A 13,923-nucleotide genomic window follows, 5' to 3' on the forward strand; every position below is an offset into this window, starting at 1 on the left:
TTGTGGGGAAATTAAAACGAAAAACGCAATTTTGCTAATTTTGGAAGGTTTTGTTTTCACGCCGTACAATTTATGGTAAAAATGACGTGTGTTCTTTATTCTGAGGGTCAATACGATTAAAATTATACCCATTATTATATACTTTTATATTATTGTTGCGCTTAAAAAAAATCACAAACTTTTTAACCAAATTAGTACGTTTATAATCCCTTTATTTTGATGACCTATAACTTTTTTATTTTTCCGTATAAGCGGCGGTATGGGGGCTCATTTTTTGCGCCATGATCTGTACTTTTTTTTGATACCACATTTGTATATAAAAAACTTTTAATACATTTTTTATCATTTTTTTTTTAATAAAATGTATTAAAAAAGTAGGAATTTTGGACTTTTTTAATTTTTTTTCGTTCACGCCGTTCACCGTACGGGATAATTAACATTTTATTTTAATAGTTCGGACATTTACGCACGCGGCGATACCAAATATGTCTATAAAAAATGTTTTTTACGCTTTTTGGGGGTAAAATAGGAAAAAACGGACGTTTTACTTTTTTATTGGGGGAGGGGATTTTTCACTTTTTTTTTACTTTTACTTTTACATTTTTTTACATTTTTTTTTACACTTGAATAGTCCCCATAGGGGACTATTCATAGCAATACCATGATTGCTAATACTGATCTGTTCTATGTATAGGACATAGAACAGATCAGTATTATCGGTCATCTCCTGCTCTGGTCTGCTCGATCACAGACCAGAGCAGGAGACGCCGGGAGCCGCACGGAGGAAGGTGAGGGGACCTCCGTGCGGCGTTATGAATGATCGGATCCCCGCAGCAGCGCTGCGGGCGATCCGATCGTTCATTTTAATCGCGAACTGCCGCAGATGCCGGGATCTGTATTGATCCCGGCACCTGAGGGGTTAATGGCGGACGCCCGCGAGATCGCGGGCGTCGGCCATTGCCGGCGGGTCCCTGGCTGCGATCAGCAGCCGGGATCAGCCGCGCATGACACGGGCATCGCTCCGATGCCCGCGGTTATGCTTAGGACGTAAATGTACGTCCTGGTGCGTTAAGTACCACCTCACCAGGACGTACATTTACGTCCTGCGTCCTTAAGGGGTTAAGTTGTAGTGCAATTTTCTAGGGGTTGTAGTTGTGGGACTGCTGCTGACCCATAGGTTTTAAAAGCAGGCTGGGAGTTTTAGTTAGTAACAAAACAACTCAGTTTGCCCTGACAGCCTATGGCTCTGCAGCTGACCCAACACTACAACTCCCAGCATGTTGCACTATTACCTATACCAGTGGTCTCCAACCTGCGGACCTCCAGATGTGGCAAAACTACAACTCCCAGCATGTTGCACTATTACCTATACCAGTGGTCTCCAACCTGCGGACCTCCAGATGTTTCAAAACTACAACTCCCAGCATGTCCGGACAGCCAACGGCTGTCCGGGCATGCTGGGAGTTGTAGTTTTGCAACATCTGGAGGTCCGCAGGTTGGAGACCACTGACCTATACTATATTACTATAAAGTGTAACATGCTGGGAGTTGTAGGTTTGGGTCAGCAGCAGAGCCATAGGCTGTGTCAGGGCATGCTGGGCGTTGTAGTTAATAGTTCGTACCTTAATGCAAGTGTAGGCAAAAATAGGTATATAATCCATACATGGGGGTGCAGTATTATGTGCCGCTCCTGTATGGATTAGATACTCTGTGCCCCTCCTGTATGGATTAGATACTCTGTGCCCCTCCTGTATGGATTAGATACTCTGTGCCCCTCCTGTATGGATTAGATACTCTGTGCCCCTCCTGTTTGAGTTAAATATTGTGCCCCCTCATATGGAGGTTCAGTACTGTGCCCCTCCATATGGATTAGAACTTGATACTGTTCTCCCCTTATTTGAATTAGATACTCTGCCCCTATATAGATTAAATACTCTGACTGTATCCATATAGACAGCAAAGAATTAAACCCCTTAAGGACTCATCTCATTTTGTCCTTAAAGGGGTACGCCGGTGAAAACCTTTTTTCTTTTAAATCAACTGGTGGCAGAAAGTTAAACATATTTGTAAATGACTTCAATAAAAAAAATCTTAATCCTTCCTGTACTTATTAGCTGCTGAATACTACAGAGGAAATTCTTTTCTTTTTGGAATGCGCTCTGATGACATCACGACCACAGTTCTTTTTTGCCAGTGGTGGCACTGTAGGGAAAGTTAACAGTTACTGCTGTGTTCTTGTGTAGATAAGAGCTGATCGTATCGGGTCCTATCAGTAGGACAGAGTGTGACATCTCTTATAAAGTAATCCCAGTCTAAAATGTTGATATCTGGGATGATTCCTGTCTGGATTGTGTCCATAGGGGCCACATCTGTCAACACAACATTTTTGGATGTATGGAACGTCCAGCAGGATAAAACAATTACCTGACTTTTCCTTTGGTGTTTCGGAGAACGGTGGCTGCAAAATTTTGAGTGACGCCGACCAGACTAATCCCGTCGACTTCTAAGATTTGATCGTTGACAAGGATCCTGTAAGATACAAAATATTCAAAAAACATATAAAAATTTGCCAAATTATCAATAGTTTAATCAATAGTGTTTTTTCTTCTTCTTCTTTATAGAGGACTAGCTGAGTACCCGGCGTTGCCCGGTTTTTCCTCCCTCATCCTTGTTGGGGAGGAAAATGAACAAAGGAGGAAGCTTTTGACTTCATATCCCGTCCCCATATATTGTTGTCATATCCCAACCCCATATCCTGTCCTCAGATCCCGACCTCCTATCCCATCCTCATACCCTGACCTCCTATCCCGACCTCCTATCCCGACCTCCTATCCCGACTTCCTATGCCGTCCTCCTATCCCGACCCCCTATCCCGTCCTCCTATCCCGACCCCCTATCCCGACCCCCTATCCCGTCCTCCTATCCCGCTCTCCTATCCCGTCCTCCTATCCCGTCCTCCTATCCCGTTCTCCTATCCCGACCTCCTATCCCGACCTCCTATCCTGACCTCCTATCCCGACCTCCTATCCCCTCCTCCTATCTAGACCTCCTATCCCATACTCATATCCCATCCTCCTATCCCGACCTCCTATCCCGACCTCCTATCTCGACCTCCTATCCCGACCCATAATATGTGTACCTGGTATTGAAATATCTCCAGCCGAACGGAAGTTATGTGAGAACATACATTTCCCATTGATTTGCATGGGACATTAAACAAAACCCCCGACCCTCACAAATGGGGGTAGTTAAGGGTTAAATTAACTATCCTATATTTTAAGTGGGTACATAAGTAACATGTAACCAAGTATTATCGAAATATCTCCAGCCGTTTGGAAGTTATGCAGTAACATATATTTCCCATTGACTTGTATGGGACTTTAAACATAAACCCCGCCCCTGGCAAATAGGGGTGAGTAAGGGTTAAATCAACTATCCTATGTTTGTTGTTGACATATAAGTAACATGTGGCCAAGTTTCATGTTAATATCTTTAGCCGTTTGGAAGTTTTTGTGGAACATACACACATACATACATACATATATACATACATACATACACACATACATACACACATACATACATACACACATACATATATACATACATACATACACACATACATACATACACACATACATACACACATACATACATACACACATACATACACACATACATACACACATATATACATACACACATACACACATTCATACATACATACACACATACATACACACATACACACATACAGACATACATACACACATACATACATACACACATACATACATACATACACACATACATACATACACACATACATACACACATACATACATACACACATACATACACACATACATACACACATATATACATACACACATACACACATTCATACATACATACACACATACATACACACATACACACATACAGACATACATACACACATACATACATACACACATACATACATACATATATACATACACACATACATACATACATATACATACACACATACATACATACACACATACACACATACAGACATACATACACACATACAGACATACATACACACATACATACATATATACATACACACATACATACATATATACATACACACATACATACATATATACATACACACATACATACATATACACATACATACACACACATACATATATACATACACACATACATACATACACACATACATACATACATACACACATACACACACACATACATACATACACACACACGTTGAGTTATATATATATAGATTGAGCTGTGTTTGCCTGATATAAGGGTCGAAAGAGCCTGTGACCCCCAAAGGCTATTACATTATTTCAATAGACACAGCAGCACAGAGGTTTTCATGCCAGAGAGTATTTACTATGTTTTCAGCAGAGCCAACCCAGTACGATCAGTATGGCTGAAAACTCATGCCTGCCACATCAGCTAAAAACAGGTAATCACAAGGCATACACAAGACCCTCTACATTATTCTCAAATAATAGCCTATTTATTAGGGATGTCTCAATACCATTTTTTTAAGACTGAGTACAAGTACCGATACTTTTTTTTAGTACTCGCGGATAGGAATTACCATTACTTTTTAAAATGTCATGTGTAAGGTTTTTTACATAATTTTTTTTTTTTATGCCCATAGTAGGCAGCATTTCCCCCATAGTAGGCAGCATTTCCCCCATAGTAGGCAGCAGTTCTTTAATAGTTGGCAACAGTTTCCCATAGGGAGGTATGGAATTAGGTATTGGGGAAATTTCCATGAGTACAAGTGTTCAGAATCAGTCCCGATAATGATATTAGAAACGGTATTGGGACATCCCAAAATATAGCAAAAGGATCTCACTGCACCACACAGTCCATAATAAAGGTCAAAAAAGTGAATTTATTCCATTGAAAAAACAAGTGATACAAAATAACATGGCTGAAATGTCGCTTATTTTGTAACACTTGCTTTTTCAATGGAATAAATTCACTTTTTTTGCACTTTAATGTGGACTGTGTGCTGCAGTGATATCCTTTTGCTGTAAGAACTTGGGGTTAACTTGGCCAATACTCCGGAAGCTGCTTTGCACCAGACACTTTTTTCATTGAATTTGGATGTGCTGCTTTTCTACATTATATATATATATATATATATATATATATATATATATATATATATAAAATCCAAATAAAAGCAGCACATGAAGCAATAATAGATATAGGTAGATTCGGGGTGCTCGCATAATTGGAGCCTGGGTCCACCGGTTCCGTAATCCAAATACGAAAAATAGGATGCAGCACACCACAAATTGCAATCAGGAGTGTTGGTTTATTCCATAACGTGCAGAGGACAACGTTTCGCCAGCCTCACGCTGGCTTTCTCAAATGAGAAAGCCAGCGTGAGGCAGGCGAAACGTTGTCCTCTGCACGTTATGGAATAAACCAACACTCCTGATTGCAATTTGTGGTGTGCTGCATCCTATTTTTCATATATATATATACACCGTATTTTTCGCCCTATAGGACGCACTGGCATATAAGACGCACCCTATTTTAAAGGTCCAAAATCTAGAAAAAAAAGACTCTGAACCCAACAGTGATCTTCAACCTGCGGACCTCCAGATGTTGCAAAACTACAACTCCCAGCATGCCCGGACAGCCGTTGGCTGTCCGAGCATGCTGGGAGTTGTAGTTTTGCAACATCTTGAGGTCCGCAGGTTGAAGACCACTGGTATAGGAGGTAATACTCACGTGTCCCCGCCGCTCCGGACCCATCACCGCTTGTTACCGCTGCCCTGGATGTCGCTCCATCGCTGTTGCCGCGTCCCCGTGGTGTCCCCGACGCTACGGAGATCTTCTTCCCCGGGATCCTCGCTCTCCGTCGCCGTCATCACGTCGCCGTCATCACGTCACTACGCACGCCGCTCCTATTGGATGACGGGACGGCGTGCGCGACTGCGTGATGACATCGAAGGAGAGCGCCGGCCAAGCAGGGGATCCCGGCACGGAGCAGACACCGAGGAGGCAGGTAAGGTCCCTCCCGGTGTCCTGTAAGCTGTTCGGGACGCCGCGATTTCACCGTGGGTCAGCATTGATCACCGCGTCTGAAGGGTTAATACAGGGCATACATTCGCCGTATAAGAACTTTTGACATGTCTCTAAAGTGACAGTGCCCATTTGAAGAAGCACTCCGAAGTTGGGGGGGGGGGGGGGGGGGGGAGTTGGTGCAACTTTTCCCCCCCAACTTTTGGGTAAGAAAAATTGCGTCTTATACCGCAAAAAATACGGTTTATATATATTTCCGGAGTGCTTCATAAAATGGGCACTGTCACTTTAGAGACATGTCAAAAGTTTTGACCAGTTGAGGTCTGAGTGTTCAGACCCCGACCGATCGCTAGAATGAGCCGAAGAACGTGCTAAGTGAGGCAAACTTACAATGTAAGTGTAAGGAATTGTCTTGGTCAGCATTCCTTTCTCTCGCTGCTCATTCTAGTGATCGGCTGGGGTCTGAACACTCAGACCCCGACCGATCAAAACTTTGTCACTACAACATGTCAAAAGTTTTTTAACATGACTGTTGCCATTTAAAGAAGCACTCCAGGAAAAAAAATAATAATAATAATAATTATTATATATATATATATATATATATATATATATATATATATATATGCTTTCACAGTGCCGCATAGACTATTATTATTAGAGAATAGAGGTTCTTGTGTATGCCATGTGCCTACCTTTTTTAGCTGGTGTGGCAGGTACTGTATGAGTTTTCAGTCATACTGATGACAATTCTCAGACCCTGACCGATCTTTTGACACTCCTCTAGGATAGGAATTTCCAAAGAGTGTGCCTCCGGCTGTTGCAAAACTACAACTCCCAGCAAGCTGAAGGCTGTCCATGCTTGCTGGGAGTTATAATTCTGCAACAGCTGGGACACCTTTCTAGGACATGTCAAAACTTTTTTCAAAGCGACAGGTCCACTTTAAAGGGAACCTGTCACCATAAAAATGCAGTCAAATCTATAGGCATCATGTTATATATATATTCATGCTTAGGAGTCTAGTGGGCGGTCCCATTATGTAGTAACACTGTCCCCAGGACTAATTAAAAAAGAAAGAGCAGGGATTCCAATCAATAAATGACAGGTTATACTGAATCTTTCCCATCAAAGATCTATATCAATCTGCTCGGCTCCTCCTGCTCTATAACATGGTGCTGATAGATTAGATAGCATTTTCATGTTTCAGGTTCCCTTTTAAGTTTTATTTGTTTTTTGCTTTTTTAATGATTATTTTATCGTATAGATGAAAAAAACAATTCTTACAAAAATATTTTAACATAAAAACTTGATATAAACTATTATAAATTTTCTGATGACACATACCCCCAAAATCTAGTTCCATTATCCAGATTTGTTGTACTATATATAATGTGTAATGTTGTGGAATATTTATTGCCATCATGAAATAATTATCCCCAAAAAAAACCTTTGATGGAGTGTACAGCGAGCACCACATACGCTTCAGTAAGTACCATAATCATTGCGCACGCAGCTGCCTTAGCAGATAATTGTAGTCTTCATATAGTTATTTTACCCTTGCCAGGGTGGTGGGAGCAGCGTTAGTCATGGATCTGCTGAAAGAGTCTTAGTAAATGTGTTATCTTAGAGGATGTAAACTCTGTGGACCCTTAAAGGGTACCTCTCATCAAATAAACTTTTGATATATTTTAGATTAATGAATGTTGAATAACTTTCCAATAGCATGCTAATGAAAAATATGCTTCTTTCTATTGTATCTTTCCCGATCAGTCCTGTCAGCAAGCATTTCTGACTCATGCTGGAGTCCTAAACACTCAGAGCTGCCAGCCTGCTTTGTTCACAGCCAAACAGGCTGTGAACAAAGCAGGCTGGAAGCTCTGAGTGTTCTCCTTTGTGAACAAAGCAGACTGGCAGCTCGTAGTGTTTAGGACTCCAGCATGAGTCTGAAATGCTTGCTGCCAGGACTGGTAGGGAGACCCCTAGTGGTCATTTCTTCAAAGTGGAACATTAAATAGAAAGAAGCATATTTTTGAATAACATGCAATTGTAAAGTTATTCTGCATACATTAATCTATAATATATCAAAAGTTTTTTTGATGAGAGGTACCCTTTCATCAAGGAGGCCTCAGTGTGTCATACATGACTTTTCAGGACAAATGGGGCATGTTTGAGTCTGACTGAAGGTATTCTGACCAAATGAAATTGGACCCTTGATGAATTTAGGGAAATTTTCTCAGTTGACACTTAATGTCTCGGCAGTCATCTCATTATCACCTGCATATAGATAATTGAGGATCCGTCCTTCACAATAGGTGATGGTCACGACTCCCCTTCAGGTTTCTGTAGTCTATGTGGCTGCTGTAAAGCATATCTCTAAATGCTGGTAAAGGGAATGTGTCCTCAGAAAATTACCTCTTGTATAAATAACTTTTTTAATGTTAAACATAATATTTTTTAAATCATTTTTGGTGAGTTTTTTTTCAAAGTTTCCATTTTACTACTTCCTATATCAGTGGTTACCAACCAGTGTGCCCCGGAAGTCCAGTGGATGGGTTAGGACTCCTGTGGTGTATCACTGCCACAAGGGTTCTAGCGCATCCTAGCTCTGAGGTCTCCATGGGCTTCCGACCTCTAGTGACTTTAGTTGCCACTAGAGGCTGGTGATGTCACTTCTGCTGGGAGGAGCACATGCAGAGCCCATAAGGAAGAAAGTCATCCTGTGGCCTCTAGTGGCGGCAGAGAGAAGTTGACTGCAGGGGAACCAAAGTGAGTATGTTATTTTGTTTTCTCTTTGGGGAGGGGGGGGGGGGGGTCCTTCCTACTGAAGAAACACTACAAGAGGCAAGTTAACTACAAGAGCCTATATACAGGGAGAAAGCTAACTACAGGGGGAAAGATATCTACGGGGGGGGGGGGGGCTATATAGAGTGGAAAGTTACCTGCAGGGGCCCTATACACAGGGGAAAAACTAACTACGGGGGGGGGGGGGGGAGCTATATACACGGGAGAAGCTAACTACAGGGGCCCTATACACAGGGGGAAAGCTATCTAAAGGGGGCTCCAAGCTACAGGGGGGAAGCTAACTACGACGGGGCTATATACAGGGGGAAGCTAACTGAAGGGTCCCTATACACAAGGGGAAAGCTAACTACAGGGGCCCTATACAGAGGGGAAAAGCCCGTACAGGGGGCTAAAATACAGGGGGGAAGCTACCTACAGAAGGGTCCTATATGCAGGGGGAAAGGGGGCAAGCAGACTATAGGGGGCAAGCTAACTACAGAGGTGCAAACTAACTGCAGGAGGCCCTATACACAGGGGGAGAGCTAACAATATCTATCCATCTATTGATGTATCTCCTTATCTAGCAACCTGCCTATTTCATATCTATCTACAGTATCTATCTATGTACACTATCTATCTATCTATCCACAGTATCTATCTATGTACACTATCTATCTACAGTATCTATCTATGTACACTATCTATCTACAGTATCTATCTATGTACACTATCTATCTATCTACAGTATCTATCTATGTACACTATCTATCTATCTACAGTATCTATCTATGTACACTATCTATCTATCTACAGTATCTATCTATGTACACTATCTATCTACAGTATCTATCTATGTACACTATCTATCTATCTACAGTATCTATCTATGTACACTATCTATCTACAGTATCTATCTATGTACACTATCTATCTACAGTATCTATCTATGTACACTATCTATCTATCTACAGTATCTATGTACACTATCTATCTATGTACACTATCTATCTATCTACAGTATCTATGTACACTATCTATCTATGTACACTATCTATCTATGTACACTATCTATCTATGTACACTATCTATCTATCTACAGTATCTATCTAAACAAAAGAGATAGCGGCACACAAATGTCCAGGTGAAGAATTTGTGGCTTTATTCACCAAGCATCAATAGCAACGTTTCGGCTGCCTCCCGCAGCCATTGCCAAGCATTGAACATTGACAATGGCTGCGGGAGGCAGCCGAAATGTCGCTATTGATGCTTGTGAATAAAGCCACACATTCTTCACCTGGACATTTGTGTGCCGCTATCTCTTTTGTTTGGATTTGATTTCCCTACAGTGCTGCCCGAACTTTCCTTTAACTACAGTATCTATCTATGCATATACAGTCATGGCCGTAAATGTTGGCATTCCTGAATTTTTTCAAGAAAATGAAGTATTTCTCACAGAAAAGGATTGCAGTAACTCATATTTTGCTATACACATGTTTATTCCCTTTGTGTGTATTGGAACTAAACAAAAAAGGAGGGAAAAAAGCAAATTGGACATAATGTCACCAAACTCCAATTATTGGCCCCCTTTCAAAATTGTGGAAAAATAAGATTGTTCCAAGCATGTGATGTTCCTTTAAACTCACCTGGGGCAAGTAACAGGTGTGGGTAATATAAAAATCACACCTGAAAGCAGATAAAAAGGAGAGAAGTTCACTTAGTATTTGCATTGTGTGTCTGTGTGTGCCACACTAAGCATGGACAGCAGAAAGAGGAGAAGAGAACTGTCTGAGGACTTGAGAACCAAAATTGTGGAAAAATATCAACAATCTCAAGGTTACAAGTCCATCTCCAGAGATCTAGATTTGCCTTTGTCCACAGTGCGCAACATTATCAAGACCCCACTGCTGACACAGAGACATAAAATACAAGACTACATTTTGCCAAAATGAACTTGAGTAAGCCAAAATCCTTTTGGGAAAATGTCTTGTGGACAGATGAGACCAAGATAGAGCTTTTTGGTAAAGCTCATCATTCTACTGTTTACCGAAAACAGAACGAGGCCTACAAAGAAAAGAACACAGTACTTACAGTGACATATGGAGGAGGTCAATGATGTTTTGGGTTGTTTTGCTGCCTCTGGCACTGGGGGCCTTGAATGTGTACAAGACATCATGAAATCTGAGGATTACCAAAGGATTTTGGGTGGCACTGTACAGCCCAGTGTCAGAAAGCTGGGTTTGTGTCCGAGATCTTGGGTCTTCCAGCAGGACAATGACCCAAAATATAGGTCAAAAAGCCCCAAGAAATGGAGGCAACAAAGCGCTGGAGAGTTCTGAAGTGGCAGCAATGAGTCCAGATCTAAATCCCATTGATCACCTGTGGAGAGATCTTAAAATTGCTGTTGGGAAAAGGCGCCTCCCAATAAGAGAGACCTGAAGCAGTTTACAAAGGAAGAGTGGTCCAACATTCCGGCTGAGAGGTGTAAGGAGCTTATTGATGGTTATAGGAAGCCACTGATTTCAGTTATTTTCTCCAAAGGGTGTGCAACCAAATATTAAGTTAAGGGTGCCAATAATTTTGTCCAGACCATTTTTGGAGTTTAATGTGACATTAGGGGTGCCAACATTTACGGCCATGACTGTATCTCTCTATCTATCTCATACACATCTATCTATTTCATGTCTATATACAGTATATCTATCCATGTACCTACTATCTCTCTCACATTTACTAGTTTTGGTGTTTTACAATATCTGAGCCTTTATGCAGGTACCTTCCATCTCTTTGGGCCGCTCCTCCGTCCGTCACAGTCTTTACAAATATTCCAAGTTTTTCCAGCCCAGTGTCAGCTCCAACCCCCATGCCAATGATACTGACGCCAAGGCCTTCTTCATCTGTAAGGACAATTGAGATGGTTATAAGAAAGTAAAATGCACAGCCAATAAACACACTATACCTCAATGATATATATACCATGTATATTATTAAAATGCACTGTGTACCCTTTTTAAAGCTGGTGAACTTCCAGGCACTGGCCACCAGATGACGCCACATTATAGTAACACGACGCCATATGGCAGCTCTAAACTGAGCCTCGGTAACAAAGATACAAAACATTCTCTAAATCTACGAGGTAAAAATAAGAAACAAACCAGGAAGCAATAGTGAAGCACAAGTAGAACACACAATAGTGAAGCACAAGTAGTACACACAATAGTGAAGCACAAGTAGTACACACAATAGTGAAGCACAAGTAGTACACACAATAGTGAAGCACAAGTAGTACACACAATAGTGAAGCACAAGTAGTACACACAATAGTGAAGCACAAGTAGTACACACAATAGTGAAGCACAAGTAGTACACACAATAGTGAAGCACAAGTAGTACACACAATAGTGAAGCACAAGTAGTACACACAATAGTGAAGCACAAGTAGTACACACAATAGTGATGCACAAGTAGTACACACAATAGTGAAGCACAAGTAGTACACACAATAGTGAAGCACAAGTAGTACACACAATAGTGAAGCACAAGTAGTACACACAATAGTGAAGCACAAGTGGTACACACAATAGTGAAGCACAAGTAGTACACACAATAGTGAAGCACAAGTGGTACACACAATAGTGAAGCACAAGTGGTACACACAATAGTGAAGCACAAGTGGTACACACAATAGTGAAGCACAAGTGGTACACACAATAGTGAAGCACAAGTGGTACACACAATAGTGAAGCACAAGTGGTACACACAATAGTGAAGCACAAGTGGTACACACAATAGTGAAGCACAAGTAGTACACACAATAGTGAAGCACAAGTAGTACACACAATAGTGAAGGACAAGTAGTACACACAATAGTGAAGCACAAGTAGTACACACAATAGTGAAGCACAAGTAGTACACACAATAGTGAAGCACAAGTGGTACACACAATAGTGAAGCACAAGTGGTACACACAATAGTGAAGCACAAGTGGTACACACAATAGTGAAGCACAAGTGGTACACACAATAGTGAAGCACAAGTGGTACACACAATAGTGAAGCACAAGTAGTACACACAATAGTGAAGCACAAGTAGTACACACAATAGTGAAGCACAAGTAGTACACACAATAGTGAAGCACAAGTAGTACACACAATAGTGAAGCACAAGTGGTACACACAATAGTGAAGCACAAGTGGTACACACAATAGTGAAGCACAAGTGGTACACACAATAGTGAAACACAAGTGGTACACACAATAGTGAAGCACAAGTGGTACACACAATAGTGAAGCACAAGTAGTACACACAATAGTGAAGCACAAGTAGTACACACAATAGTGAAGCACAAGTAGTACACACAATAGTGAAGCACAAGTGGTACACACAATAGTGAAGCACAAGTAGTACACACAATAGTGAAGCACAAGTGGTACACACAATAGTGAAGCACAAGTAGTACACACAATAGTGAAGCACAAGTAGTACACACAATAGTGAAGCACAAGTAGTACACACAATAGTGAAGCACAAGTAGTACACACAATAGTGAAGCACAAGTAGTACACACAATAGTGAAGCACAAGTAGTACACACAATAGTGAAGCACAAGTAGTACACACAATAGTGAAGCACAAGTAGTACACACATAGCAGAGCTGAGACTGTTGGCTGTGGTTGGGCTGAAGTGGTCTTTGTATACACCATAAGTAGTTATGGGACTTCAGGACAATATCTACAGTATATCTTACATTTTATTACATGTCCAAAGATGTTGTATTTTGGGTTCTCTATTTCAAGACCCCTGACAAAACCTAAAATAACGAGACAGCAACCATGTAGGTGTACACACAGGAGCAGTGGCAAAACACCATGGGGCATCGCAGGGGGTATATCTGCCGATTCCTCATCCTGCCATGAGGTTTTTTGGATGGGAAATTAACAGTCTTGGAAAGAAGAGGAAACAAGAGAAAAATCCTAATCATGTCTGTCTATCTATCTATCTATCTCATATCTATCTATCTCCTATCTATGTATCTCTCATATCTATCATATCTATCTATCTATCTC

General features: G+C 41.1%; 1 protein-coding gene across 9 annotated transcripts in view; it reads right to left on the reverse strand.

Annotated features, from left to right (window-relative positions):
- The window catches only part of PPP1R9A (protein phosphatase 1 regulatory subunit 9A), a 325,401-nt gene that overhangs the window by 109,162 nt on the left and 202,316 nt on the right, over nucleotides 1-13,923 (reverse strand). For all 9 annotated transcript variants that reach the window (XM_056518985.1, XM_056518987.1, XM_056518981.1 and 6 more), the window contains exons 4-5: nucleotides 11,634-11,754; nucleotides 2,425-2,529 (exon numbers count right to left, since the gene is read on the reverse strand). In XM_056518985.1, coding sequence (XP_056374960.1) covers nucleotides 2,425-2,529; nucleotides 11,634-11,754 — 226 coding nt within the window. The remainder of the gene's footprint in view (nucleotides 1-2,424; nucleotides 2,530-11,633; nucleotides 11,755-13,923) is intronic.

This window comes from Hyla sarda, chromosome 5 (assembly GCF_029499605.1).
Source record: "Hyla sarda isolate aHylSar1 chromosome 5, aHylSar1.hap1, whole genome shotgun sequence".
Lineage (NCBI taxonomy): Eukaryota > Metazoa > Chordata > Amphibia > Anura > Hylidae > Hyla > Hyla sarda.